Source organism: Lepisosteus platostomus, chromosome 2, assembly GCF_059453375.1.
Source record: "Lepisosteus platostomus isolate fLepPlt1 chromosome 2, fLepPlt1.hap1, whole genome shotgun sequence".
Taxonomy (NCBI): domain Eukaryota; kingdom Metazoa; phylum Chordata; class Actinopteri; order Semionotiformes; family Lepisosteidae; genus Lepisosteus; species Lepisosteus platostomus.
Genome location: NC_142612.1, coordinates 12633577 through 12648398, shown reverse-complemented (window position 1 = coordinate 12648398; position 14822 = coordinate 12633577). Strand labels below are relative to the sequence as shown.

The following is a 14822-nucleotide window of genomic DNA, read 5'->3' as shown; positions in this document are numbered from 1 at the left end:
CCCTCCATATTCGTTTTCCAATTTGGGATATTTAGTTCAAATTTTCCCCTCACCACAACCTTCTACAAGTTAACCATTCAAAGATTTTGGATGCGACAATGCAGAATGAGCTCCTGTCTTACAACAGGCCTTATTAGCAGATAAGCATAAATCAATTTCAAATTACATGACTGGTGTATGTTGCCAAAACTTATACAGTCAATACAACACTACTTACAAACACATCAAAGGACATTTTCGTGCAACGTACAACACATTAATTAGAGACCGGCTCATTATTCCTCAGGCTTTGACTGGAGATCATACTGTATGCTGGGCTGCCAGCTCAACTGAGTTTCCCTCCTTTCCTCTCCCAGTAGGATTGGGAGCCCAATCAGTCAAGACCACAGCCGGGATCTTTGCCTACTAAGTAAATATCACAGAAGGGAGACTGATCCCAATCAGTTTTCCCCTCTTGGTTTGTGAAAATGCTTTGCAATGGTTCTCTTCTTAGGCGTTTAGCCCCAGCTGTTCTCAAATCGAATCAAGTCCTCGGTTTGCTGCAACACTTGTTACTTCATTCACATGCAAGTTCACCAAGTACTTTCGGTGTCACAAGCGGTTGAATACAGTGTTTTAGAAATGACTAATGACTGATCTTTAGGCTTCTCTCTCTTTACTTTTCTCCTCTACTGAGAAAAAAAAATAGAAATTAATGTTTTGACTTAATGTCATGGTAAAAAAAAACTCGCACTCAATCGGGTCATGCCTCACCGGCGGGTGTGAAATTAATTTAGGGACTGTACAGCTTGGTTTCGGTTTACCAATCCTAGCCTCGTCTCACTACCTTCTCCAAAAGAGGTGCTGGTACCTTTTTGCATTGTAGCTGCTGTCTTAAAATCATATAAACATTGCTCTGCAAAAGTGAAAATGACTGCATGAACCATTTTGGCATGTGACATTCTGTTTAAAGATGGGGAAAAAAATGTACCACATTCAGTCGCTTTGTATGTGATTCAAAATATCTGAAAACCAAAGGCTTGCTCTCTGCAATATCTGCAGATTTCCGTACACATTTAACACATAACTTGATTTTGCTTGCTTAAACATGGAAAAATTCATTTGTTTTAACTCCCACATTTACTTCAGACAGCTCGCATCACATCAGAAACCTCCTGTGGCCCATTCTGTATGACCGGCCTCTGCTACCTTTGGTGTTCTGTATTTCTTTAGTCTTCCATGGCTTTATTTGCACTCTATTGCTTTTGTTAAGGGACAAGCCTCAAAATAATGGAAGTCTAAAATCTTTCTCATCTCTTATACGTTGACCTTGTTCCTTCTGTTTCTGGTCATTCAGACAATGTGTCCATGTGTGAAATAGATTTCATTTCATGTCTTTAAAGGATGGGACCCAGCCGGAAGGTGGGAGCAAAACGAAACAAGAGAGTGCCTGGCTCTTCAGACTGTGGTACAGTTTTGATCACAAGTATCCTTTGTCCATTGTCTACGCACTGCGCACAGAATGGCGCGTGATATATAAATAATTTATCTGCTGTTATCACTCTTATTCAAAGCAGTTTTTTATTTCTCCAAGAGCTTTATTTTTCTCTCCCTGCCCGTAACTTGTATACAACAACCATGGCAGATGGAGGCACATTCATTATTTTGATTTATTTAGTTTTTCTAATGTGCTTTTCTGGTCGGTGTGTTGGTCATTATACAGGAGCCGTCTGGGGCACAGTCATGGGTATTTACTGTCGTTATACTGACTGTCAAGGCAGTACAGCGGTTAGCGTTGCGGCCTCAAAACCTGGGGGTTAGATCCCTGCTTCAGAAATCTGTCTGTGAGCTTCGGTTTCTCTCTATGGCTCTGTCTGGGGGAGAGTTGTCAAGTGCTTTCAGTCCTGCTTTGTTCCTTGTGCTTATAGGAAAAACAGTGACAATGAACACAAGGATAAGTAGCTTTCTGGCAGTAAATGGGTGGATGGCACTGATTCAGCACAGCCCGCAAGACCCTTTCTTGCAGGGAATCGAGTTGGAAAGGAAAAGCCTGCAAAACAATTGAGGAAACGCATAAGACTGTACCATATACATCAACTATTAGACCGTAAAAACTGATTTGAAAGGCATTACTATAACAGAAGCAATAACAGGCACCCTCTTGCATAGTTTTATGTTTTGCTATAGGAGGTTCTTGCGTGACATTGGTGATTCTTGGGAATTGCTTCTGTTTTTGCAAAATGTGGTCATTGCCTCAGGTAATGGATGAAAATCATGAGACTGTGCTCTTCAGAGCCGGGTAAGATCAAGTCATGGGTTCCCAAAGGAAGGCTACAAGCACTCTGAAGTGAATGATGATGATGAACAGGGGGGGATTTGGGAGAAATTATACCTGCTTGCAGACAATTCAGCCATTTTCTAGAGTCGTGTGCACACAGCGTGCACTGTTTAACCATTTCTTATAGGAGTCAGTTAACTGTCAGGATGTTAGAAAAAAGGTTTTGTAAGAGATACACAGAACATGCTGACCACCTACTGAGCTTTAACACCAACAAGTAAAGCATGAAGTAGTGAGCTGGTCTTTGATCACCAAGCGCTCGTACTTCCTGGCAAAGTGTTTTTGCACGTCTCAGATACAGGCCTCCTTGCACAGGAAGTCCCATGTTTCTTTATTGGTGTGTCAGGCATAAGACAGGACGGATGTTTGCTTTGAGCTCTCTCTCCGCCTTTGCTGCCCACATCAGAAGCGCTGAAATTGAAACACTTGCTTCTGACTCCTCTAGTCCCTCCTACATATTTGTGAAAGCTTTCCATCTTGCTTAAAGTGGTTTCAGACAGGAGGCCCTTGTTAGACTGGAACTAGGAGCAAAAATGTCCACAAGTTCAGATGTGCGCTGTTGAGCAGACAAATCTGTTTTCTGTGTCTCTCACACCGTTATCATTTTGCTTTTATACCCATAAAGTTCAGGAGTAATTATGTTTTTAAAAACTGGGTTTGAGCTCCTCCTCACTCTTCCTCTGTGTTGGTCGGATTCTACTTCCAGAATCTGATGTCTCTGAAGAATCCCCCTCCTTTCCCCCTGCTTCCCCAGCTACTCGTAAAGTCTAGCTTGAATTCTGCATCATTTATAGTTCCACCTTTGGTAAAGTGTGAATAAAAAGCCGTCCCATTTCTGAAAATTCACAGAGCTTACACAAAAATCCAATCCTCCTGATTTAGTGGGAATCGTATTCTTCCCCTCGTGGCTAATTTAAAATTTAAACAGTGGTTTTACGTTCTGTATTATTTTACCTCTCTTGAATTTGTTCTACAAATTCAGGCAGTAAACGAGTAGTTTAAAAGTAGCACGTGATACTCGCATAGAAACGGGTCACGACTTTTTAGACTTGTCTGATGTTTTAAAAGTTAAGTGATGGTCTATTGACAAAGTAAGGGGAGATAACTGTAGGAACAGACTTCCTTTTACGTGACCCTCTCTAACATGTAAAAACTTTCCTTACAGTAACCAAATCATTTTAGGAACTGTGGCAGTGGTTCCCAGTCATAGTCAAAGGAAATGAAACTGAGGGCTATGTGTAATAAAACATCTGAGCCAGCAAACACATCAGTTACAGTCACCAGTTAACATTTGCCAGCAGACACACATGGAACTTCAGCACCAGGACTGAGAACCACTTTTTAGGGGGACATAAATTAAAACAGCACACAGTGCTTTTTTTTGGGGGTGTTCAAAGCGCTTGTTTTATATTTCAAAACAGAAGCACATCTGAAGGGATGAAAGTGATGTGTTGATGTTGCTCTTTGTTTGCAGTAGACATAGCCTCCTGTTATTTCTTTGTTCTTGTTTTGTGTGTGGGTTTTTTTTTCCAGTTTTGACACCATGAATTACAGTGTTATAGTAATAGTAATCCTTTACTGTGCCCCACGCTGTTCCTGTGACAATCTGATCCACCATAGGTCAGAAGGAGGTCTCCTTGACAGAACCAAAGCTAATTTTCAACCCACCTCCCTTCCACCTCAGTATTTAGCACAAAACAGTAGCACACTTATTTGTATTTCCTGTTTATTTTTTGCAGAACAGAATCTTTTCATGGTTCATGACGTTCACTGGCTTCTGTCGTCCTAGGTTATTACACATCTGGGAAAGGGAAAGTGCTTGTGTTTGTCAAACCCATTTTGGTGTAGGCAGACATCCCAGCTTTTAACAATTGATTTCAGAGAAGGGGGTCGTCCCTCCTGTGAACACATGCAGACCAGGGGTCCCCCTTGAAAAAAATCACAGCTATATAATTAAATGATTCGCTGATAGATACTATAATATATATGCAATACACTAGAAATACTGTAACTCACCAGTCCAGTTGAATAATCTCGCTGTCTTTGCAAGCTTGCGTTGTACAGAGATGCGGCGTGTTTAGCAGATTTGAGCAGACTCTCAGAATGATCCAGATCATATTATAGAATTAAATCATTCGCTGATGATGTTTTTTTGGATCGGGGGTGTTGCCAACGGAAAAATGTGGGAGCGGGGGGCGATTTCCGTGAGGTTATGGATCACTTGCGGGAGTCAGAGAGGAGACGCTGATTTCTGGGAGACTCCCGGAATGTCCAGGAGACTTGGAATGTCTGTGTAGGAAGCGGGGGGGAGCAGGGACTTCTGGCATTGGAAGAAGGACTGGCTTTAGATACAAAATGTTCTCGTTAAAGTTCTCACGTGAGCTGTGCGTGTTGTGGTGCTTAGGAGCCAATTTTGTTGGCTGTGCTGCCTTGGTCTGCTGTCTGGCCTTTCTCTGGCCACTGACAGTGTGAATCTCTGTACATTCCAGGATCTAGAAGGTTCTATGGGAAGCAGCGTGAGGGGGTGGTTAGAGCTCTGAAGTCTTAACTGGAAGTCAGTGGGTTAAAAATCCCATTCGCCAGCACTGTTGTTGCACCCTCAAGCGAGGAATGTCTCAGTTTGCCCCAGTAAAAACGCCCATCTGCAAAAATGGGTACAAATGTATTTTGCTTTGGATAAGAGTTAATCAGATTGAAAAAAAAAAAGATTTCTGCTTTGGCTCTTTAAAAAGAACCAGTTTAGCTTCTTCCAAGGAATACCAAATCCCAAATGAGGTAAAAATTCCTTTTCCAGCTACACAGGAACAGAGCAGGGTTTGTTCAGTCTGTATGTTAAACCCTTTGCCTGCTGAAGTTGATCAGGGAAGCTCTTCTTAATGCTTTAGCTTTTAGTTTATTGCTCCTCATTGATTTTGCTCAGCATTATGTATGCATTAGATACGTTTTTTAGGGATGGGTCTTGAAATTCCTTAAATCCTGAACTTTAATTGAAAATATCTGAACAGCTGAGATTCCAAAAGTGGTTTTGTGTTTCGGAACAATATTCCTGTTTATAAACTGAGTTGGAAATAAGAGCTCTTCTGTCATTGAACCACTCAGCTCAATTGCTCCTGCACACTACAGTTTGTAGGCCTGCGTGCACCTGCAGTATACAGCACACTCAATCGCAAGCTTTGAAAGGTGTATATTAATTCAGATGGTTTACATTAGAGCCATTAAAAACAGGGCATTTTAGAACCAGAAAGTGAACACTGCTCTTCTTTTATTATAGCCATTGAAGTAATGTGCTGTGAATTACATTTGCTCTCGGATATATTGACTCTCTAAGTGCTTGCTCCCTTATGAATCACTAAGTGCAAGTAATGATGTAGATGTGATTTATACCAAGCAGGTCTTTCCTAAAGCTTTTTGTATGTAGTCGTACCAGCATGGAACAAAGCCATAGGCACCCTATGTAAATATTTGAACGTCTTCAACCAGGGTCTGAGTTTTAAAAGGCTTTTTTCAGCTGACCTTTTTCCTGTTGCCTTGTGGGGTCCCAATGCTGTTAATGTTGTCTTTTTTTTATTCTCTTCCTGATGTTCCTTTCACTGCTGTGAAGGCGAGAGGAGGCGATGAACCAGGTTCCGGTTAAGATAGCTCTTGCTAAGTTTTCAGGGTCAAAAGTGTTTCTTTCCAGGAAAATGAAAAACATTCTGAAGGCCCTGAGAGTTCTCATTAGGCTGGGAAAGGAACATCCCAAAAGACACGTTGTAATATCACTGCATACGTTTCCACCAGCAGAGCAGATGCAACACTCTTTACTTGTTTGTTATCTGATCTAAAGTGCTTCAGGTGGGTAGCTGCGTCAGCATGCAAAGGCTGCAAAGGAACAAGTAATAGGTTTATTCCATGCTGGAAAAAAAGAAGAAGAAAGAAAACACAACATTTCGGCCGTGGAGCCTTCTTCAGGTGTGTCAAGAAGGCTCCACGGCCGAAACGTTGTGTTTTCTTTCTTCTTTTTTTTCAGCATGGAATAAACCTATTACGTGATCTAAAGTGAGCATAGCTATCATCTCTAACCTCTGGTCTAGAGAAAAGGCTTAAATCCTATGGCTTTACTATACTTGTGCTTTTCATAATTATTTTCATATCCATTGTTTCTGCTTTCAAACCTCGGCGAAAGACTTTGAAGTGCTTGAAGAAACTGTACTTCCCACTTTCAGGTTCTGTCACCTTCGAATGCTAGAAAAAGAGTGCTGAGAACAGGATGTAGCATATCTGATGACTACACGCCTCCGAACTGGCTTTGGTGACGAAAGAGCCGCGGTTCCCATTAACAACACCACGTGCTGCTCGCCTGAAATGCAGTCCCTTCGAAGTTGCTAGAACTGATTGAGGGAGTTAAAGACAGCTCAGCTTGGCAGAATTGCAGTTTGAAAATACTCATAACACTTCAACCTCTGAGTTTTACTCCTTGACAGTAGAAACACTTCAGTTACTTGAAGCCAATCCTGACGCACAGTGGGCCTCCTCTCACCTCCACTCTACCTGCCTGCTGTGGGCCTCTGGCTCGATGCCTGACCAGTCCACAGGCCTACGATGTGAGTATAAAAACAAGGATGAATGAACAGCCTGGTACAGAAATAGCCAACGCCAATTTCTTTTTGTGTGTATTTCTGAGGTTAATGATTTTCATCTTCCCTTCCGTGACGGTTCATTTAGAAGGCCTCTTCTTTTAACAGAACACTCTCTGTCACCATCTTATCCAGTCTTGCTTGTTTACTGTTCTTTCCTCATTTGGCTACTGTGTTACTCTCAGGGTTTCACCACAGCCACAAGCTGCTGTTTCTTCAGATAAACAATTAGTACAGGACGGAGTCTGTGGCACTACACCCATGCCTTCAGTCTCCTGATTATAGACAGCCAGCATGGCCGTATTTGGCATTTTGAGTGGATATTTCCTTTCATATCATAAAATAATTGTGCTCTTTTCCAAATGACCGTCATACCTGGTAAATCCGTGTAAATGTAATTGTCGAAATACAAAATCATTGTCTCGTTTTCTAAACAGAGGTATATATACAAGGAGGAGGTGTCCAAGGGAGGACATCAGGAAAACTGAAACAAGGACCTGATAGTTTGGTCTTCCAAACCGAGTGTTAGGTACATTGTGGGCTAGAAACAGGATAAGTATTGCATTTCCTCCAGTAAGGTCTGGCCACTCGTTTTGCTGATTTTAGGAAACATAAAATTAAGAAATGAGGAGAGTTTACCTCATCACATTCAGGAGCATGTTTTGTTCATAGTGATGCTCTACTTGGTTGAAACAAATTGCAGACAAGTTAGAAATTCATTAGTTTATCATCTTCAGGCTGTTTCAGGAATAAATCTTTAGAAACCCTTTAAAAGACCTTTTTACTGTTGTTTGTATACAGTACCTGTCATTATTTCACAGACATTAAACATAATTACAAAATTCCGAAATAATAGATAATATTCAGCCATTTTACACTCAAGGTATAGTGACCATAAGTAATGCTGTTGTGCTGTAGTTACGATTGGTACATAGGTCTCTATCCTGAGCAGTTGAAATCAATCGAATGAGAGAAGCAAACATGTACACAACTTCAGCATAAGTAACACGCACAAACAAATGACAAACAACATCCTTATTACCATGAAAGGCATATACAGTAAATCCTGAAAGTTATCAGTACAGTTAATGTGAATGCCTTGGAAATTATTATTAAAAGATATTATTGAAAAAGAATGTAAGAAGTGTGACTAATTATAGAGGCCATTCAAATCCTAACTCTAAGCTTTTCTATGTGTTGTTTTAAGGAACCTAGAGTGTAAGCTTTTGCCACTGTGACTGGGCAATTTGATCCAGACTGTCACAGCTTCCCGATTCCGGTCCTAAATGCACTCCTCCTTAATGTCCACTTGTGTCCTCAGGAACCAACTTCTGTGTTGGCCCTGAAATCGTCTTCTGGGTTGACTTTAACACCTACTGTATCAAGGTTTTCAGTAACTCCTTTTGAGTCCCCTCTGTAGTTAGCTGCAGTTCCATAATGAAAGATTGCTGAAAGATTAGTTCTTTTAATCTGTGAAAAGATCAAACCCTTGACTTGAATGATTCACTTTCTCAGCATCGTTTATCACTTTCTCAGCTTTTCACTCATATTTCTTAGTTGGGGACATAGATGGATCTGTATAAGCATCTTATCCCTTTTCATTAGTTGCTTCTTTAAGAGTTCCTACCTCTCTTGTATTTCTAATGTATATAGTACTTTACCTCACAATGAAGAGCTTTGGCTATAAAGAACCTGGTCTTTGAATCCCCAACTACTGTGCTGTAAAATGACCGTTTCTAAACAAATGGGACCACCCACACAGTAGGTACCACAAAAAGGATACTGAGCGATTTTACTCAGGCTTGGTTTACTGGAACACAAATATTTTTGTGGTTATATGCAAAACAAAGTGTGCATTTGCAGACGTTCGTTTTTTCTTCAGCCTCCGTGCAGAGCGCGTTAGTCGAGATGCTCGCATTCCTTTTTTTTAATGCTAGAACTCCTGAATTCGTTTTCAGTGTTTCTATCTTTAATGCCGTGCTCAAACCAGCGGAAAACATCTTGCCAGAGATCAAACCTGCTGCAATTGCTTCCTACGGTTGTTTTGCTGAAGGGTAAATGAGATTTCCAGTTTACCAGCATCTTGAATGATCAGCATGGCGGCTCGTTGCTTCCTGTGAGAACTAGGTACCTCTGCCATTGGAACAGTGCAAGGAATTCACGGCTGCCCTGTGAAGTCTTGACCTCCCAATCACACTTTATTTTTAATTCTGTCTGCTCTGTAGCAACATGAACAAAGGACATCGCTGTCCGTAGGCATTCTCTTAGAAATGACAGCAGTCTTTTTTTGTAATGGAAATCTGCATGGTGTCGAAAGCGTTTGTTGCTGGAAGGTGAAGAGTGATAGGAAGTGAGGCGATAACTCCGGGTCAGTTAGAACCAATTTGACTTTAAATTGGTGGCATCTGCTTTACACAGCACAGCGGTGTGATAGCCTGCCTGTTGTCTCCTCCAGAGCAGACACTGTAACTCTTGTGCCAATCCAGAGTGACTGAAGTGAAGAAATGTCTTAAACTGATCATGAGAGTTTTAGTTCTAGCTCCATGCAGTCTTTTAGTTTCAATTGAGTGCTAAAGGGCATTCTACTGACTGTTATAAAAATACGTTGCTTTTAAATAATAAAACAATAGGTCAGTTAGGATACACTGAAAACTTGGAGAGCATGAATGTACTTAGTGGAGAAGATGAATAATATGACCTACACTACAGTGCCTTGCAAATGTATTGGGACAGCAAAATCAAAAGTGCTTTACAGTCAAACAATTTGTAAGTGTGATCATTAAATTAAGATGAACAATAAGTCTAATGTAGTAGTGTTTATTTTTGGGTAATTCCATGCATACATTTGAACTTATCAGAACATGAACAAGGCACGTTCAATCTCATTATTCATTTTAAGGCAATTGTAGTGTGTATAATTCAATTCAAGCTTTATTACCTCCTGGGGGAAATTTGTTTTACAATGCAGTCCAATGAAACAAGGACAGACAAACATTAACAACAGAGGGGACAGTACAGTAGTGTTACAGGAGATAAGAGAGTTATTTTACATTGTTTGACACGAGAATATTTGCTTGAAATATTTGCTGTGCACTGCTTTTGTGACGTACTGCATATTATACTATACCATGAAAGATTTTCACACATGTATTAAAGGTCACAATTCATTTAATTGGTGGACCAATTTCTCCCTTCTCCAGCTGATCTTCAGTGTAGTGAGGCTGCTCTTCAGTGATGGGTGATGTGGGTCCCCTCTTATAAGTAAAACGACGTGGGATTCTTTGGGATGAAAAGTGCTGTATACAGTAGATGCAAGAAATCTATTTTTTGACACATTTGAAAGAGATAAACCTGTTTAACCCTTTATTGGGAAATAATGAAAATATTTTCTGCTTTGTTGGAAACAAAAAAAACTTTTTAAAAAACTTTTTTTTTTTTAAAAAAGGGAAGTTGTGTGTTGGCATCACTGTTTACAATAGCGCTGCCAACAAACCAACCACTTGCCGGTTAGATCTATCACAACTGATTTTGATCCTGATTTCTTTTAGATTTTGCTGGTATGCACATTTGACAGTGTTGCATAATTGTGATTGTGTAAAACTCTAATCCTGTTTCTGATCACAGCTAACAAATTTCAAAAGTTGTCAATGAGACAGTCATTTCATTTTAAGACCATGGCTTCTTCTATGCAAAATACAATGTAAAGCAAATTCCCTGGTAGGCGAATCCAGTTCTTTATTTCACTGGTTAAGGAAGGGCAAACAAGTACGATTCCCGATTCAGTATGTTGATAGGGCCTAAGAAGCTTTTCCTTGTACATTAATCTAAAAAAAGTTTTCACAGTTATGCTAAGGAATATGTACACAGCCCAATGCTTAAAGAAATGCAAGGCCGGCAAATTCCAATTATTTCATCAGTAAATAAGATTTTATCATGCAGCTTCTTAAATGTTCTAATGCTGCTTGGCTCCTGTTTTCCTCTGCCATATCTTAGCATTACTGCCAACTTTTGAACTTGGTGTTTTTGTAAGCTGGTGCGGGATGTCTTTGTATTGGAGCATACATACAAATAAGCATTTCATTGCACTTTTGCATACGACAATGAACTGAACACTCGTCCCAAGGATCACTTGTCCAGCAGGATGGCCGTTCTGCTGCTTTTCTAGAATTTCCCTGCGTTTTTACATGTTTGGAGAAGGGACATGTGCGCTGTGGGGGAAAAAAATGATGACAACTGCTACTAAGTGGTGCCCCGCCCTCCCCTTCTCCTTTTTTGTGACTCCTCAGTGTCCTTCATAAACAGTGTGTGTGCCTGTCATCTCCCTCCCCCCCCCCCACCTCGCCCCCCTCCTGTCTCACTGTCGCTGTATCTGCAGAACCAGGAGCAGCTGCATGACGCCGACTCTGACCTCATCCTCAACGATGGCGACCTCACGCTGACCTACGGCGACACGGCCATCACTGCCAACGGGGCGTCAGCCGGCCGCGGCTCGGCGGCGGCGGGGCTGGAGATCAACGGCAGGCGGGGCGGGGGCGGCGGCGCCTCCGAGGAGGCCCTGGAGAGGGAGCTGGAGGGCGGGGAGCACGAGGTGCTCAGCCGGGGCACACGCCTGGTGTTCCCCATCGAGGACCACGCCTGACCCCCCTCTTCCTCTCCCTCTCCACCCTCCTTCCTCCCCCCCCCCCCACCCACACCCCCTCCGCAAAGCCCAGGACCCCGACTAGAGCCCAGCCGAGCGCAGGGACCGCACAATGGGGGGGCTGGTTCGAGACCCGTTGTGTCCCTGGGGGAAGAGGCCCTGTGGGCCGGCCTTCCCCTGATCATCCAGTCTTAGCTCTCGTTTTAGGAGTGAGGAAAACAAAAGTACGGCATTTCGTTCTTCTCAAGGGCGGACTGAAGGAAAAGGGGAGCCTCACTCACCCCCCCACCTTCCCTGTGAAAGGGGTCTTCATCGGCGGCGAGACGACGTACTGTTTGTGGGCTGGCTGTGGTTTTTTTCAATGCTTGTGTGAAAAGGAGAATTCCCAGAACGTAAACCGCAGAACTCTGGAACCTTTTGGGAAATTAGTCCGGCACACAACTGCTGTACCTCTTTTTAGAGGTGTTACTAGATTTTAAAGGAGAGACGCTTAACTGAGCTAGGACCCATCACTTCATCGTAAATCATTCAAGCACATTTAAATGCCGAGCAGAGGTACAGATCTGTGCAGCCAATCCATTGTCCTCATTGTGTTGCATTGCTGCTAAAAAAGACTCTCGAAGAAAGGCCAGCAGGTCACCACGCCTCTGCTATCGTGTGAGCCATAACCTCCGCTAATCAACTGGAAGATCGCAGTACGCATGAAACTAAACCAATAAATGTAATCCCTTTTTTTTAACAAGTGCGGTGGCTATCATATCATCCCATACAGACTGATAGACAGTAAAAGTGACAATGTCATTCAATCAGTTGTTTCGGGTTTCTAAGCATTGCAGAAGACATTATGACATTTTTGTTTTTGCTCTAGATGCAAGAGCCAGAAATGGGTGCAAGCAATGTCTAAATGCTCTTGCGTGTGTACATAAAGAATCCATTTGTATATCAAGGCATTATTTCACACGAGACACGTGGGTCAAGGACATGAGAAGTCCTGTTAAAGTGACAATGTTTTATCATGAATAGTTATAATGCTTTTATTTATAGTCCGTGGTAGACAGGCATTGTGGCTTACTCGTGAGACCAGATACCAATGTCTTCTGCAACTATTGCTTTTGTCAAAATGCGAAATGCCTGGAACTGCCCTTTCACTGCATTGACAGTAAAAGCACTGTTTGAATCACACTTGTACTACTAATAGGAGCCCTGCTGATCTTCACATAGATGTGCTGTTTTTTTAGTCACCCACACTCTGGTTTTCTGGGATCGAAGCACCCTATCTGAACAAGACGTGTGGTGCTTTTCGGTCTCCCCAAAGGCACTAGAACAGAGGCTGGGGCAGCAGACTGCATTATTCCTGCAGCCAAAACAGTAACTATTTTCTTCTCAGAAGGCAGGCTCCCTGTGCTCACCATAATACAAAGTCATGAAATCTGACAGAATTGTGTTGGAGCAATATCCTGGTCTGTGTTAGCCACTGTAGATCAGTAGTGGGTATTGCTTTTGATTTAATGACCAGGGGGGGAAATCAAGAAGGCAAAGAATGCCGAGATTTTGGCAGCATCTTTTTTCCCCTCAAACAACAGAGAAGTAAGAATAGATGTGTTTAATAATCAAGAACAAATGTTTTAATGTATTTAAGCTTTCCCGTACCTCACCTCACGATCGATAGTATTTCTCTTTTCATATAAAAGGCCGGTTCATTAACATTTGTGAAGGTAAAAGATCTCCTGTAGCCTGTGATCTTTTCATAGGAGGATGCCTAACCATTCTGGCCAATTTCCTGAACAGATTTTCTGCATTGGCACAAAGGATGCTTAAAGTGGTTTCCCTGCAGTTGTCCTGTTATAGCAGTAAAATCTGCAGCACTGCATGTAGTGAGTGTTGTTAGTGAAACTGCTCTCCCGTGTATAGAGCACTCCGGCTGTAGTTGGACTGCAGCTGTTCTGAATGAGACCATCCTTGGGGGATGAATAAATGGTTGAAGGTCCTGTGTAGTTAAGATGTCCTGCTTACTAACTGTTCAGAAACCTGAGGATTTTCTGAATTTGAAAATGAATAACAAATGAAATCATCAAAGTTTCTAAAGTCATTGTGAGTACTTAATACTAGTAAAAAAAAATCTGTGCACACTAACTTTTTCAATTGTCACTTTGGGTCTCTTAAAATGGTGATAATGTATACAGTGAGCTCCAAATGTTATAATCCGTACCCGAGGATCAATTGCACTTTTAAAAAGATCCGAATTTTCTCCTTGTGAGTTTGTCATTGCTTCAGCCTTGTGGCCGAAGCAATAGGGAATTCTAATGGGGACTGCGCATCACTGGTGAGTGAATAGTCCCTCCAAGACGTTAAGTGCTTTGGGATCCTTTGCGTTGAAGAAACATTGTATAAATGCAGTGAATAATAATGTTTTAATTCTTCTAATCATGAAAACATTGTGCTTCATAGGCTTCTTTGTGCTAAGTCATTACAAGGACTGTTTCAGCTTAAAGCCTGACTGTACAGAATGTTAAAATGATATCTGTCTTAAGTTCATAAGAAAAGGTCAATGTGGATAGCACTCATTACTGTTTAATGTACTGTTTATAGCATTTTACCTGAACTGCTGTAAACTGTTGATGCTGACTTCTTGAAAGTTAAAACTTTCCTTCCATTTCTGGAGCCCAATCTACAGACCTTTGTGAATTAATTTAAATATCCCAAAGGCTCAACAGCCAGTGAATATGTACCAGTCATTGATAGTATGATAGGATAACAGTCTGCATCTTTGGTCTGTGTTTTGGGTTATTGGAAGGGGACAAGAACGAAAATCTGTATATTTCCATTTTTTGAAGAGGCCACTTTTAGGAGTACTCAGAGCTAGTTATTACTGACTATAGCTTATACATTCTAAAGAATTCACTTTTGATATGGGTTATCAGTTGAGTTATTGCAGCTATGGTCTCAAACAACAGGAGCAAGGTTTAATACTGTGAAAACTGTACGTCTCTAACTGAGTTTCTTTGCTGTTTGAACTGTATGATACCTGAGTAGGAGTAGGGCTGTCCTGCTCTTACGGAACAATCAATGGAGTCATTCCTTTTCAGCTTTGCGTGTCCTCCTTAGCAACGTGTGTACTGTGAATCCTGCAGGGAGATCACTCTTCCTGATGCACTCATTGAGGCTCGTAGGAATACCTTGCAACTCTGTTTCATTTGAGATGTTCTGCATGTGATATATCTGTCAATAAAAGCTGTGCTGCAGGCTGGTA

The 14822-nt window shown here is 41.7% G+C and overlaps 1 protein-coding gene across 2 annotated transcripts in view; it reads left to right on the top strand.

Annotated features, from left to right (window-relative positions):
• slc9a7 (solute carrier family 9 member 7) overlaps positions 1-14822 on the top strand; it is a 55275-nt gene extending 40453 nt beyond the window's left edge. The window contains exons 15-17 of one of the 2 annotated variants that reach the window (XM_088598580.1): positions 1383-1465; positions 6795-6900; positions 11309-14822. In XM_088598580.1, the coding sequence (XP_088454706.1) occupies positions 1383-1465; positions 6795-6900; positions 11309-11572 (453 nt within the window). In that variant the 3' untranslated portion in view covers positions 11573-14822. Of the gene's footprint in view, positions 1-1382; positions 1466-6794; positions 6901-11219 lie in introns of both variants that reach the window. The other variant, XM_088598589.1, reaches the window with a different exon arrangement.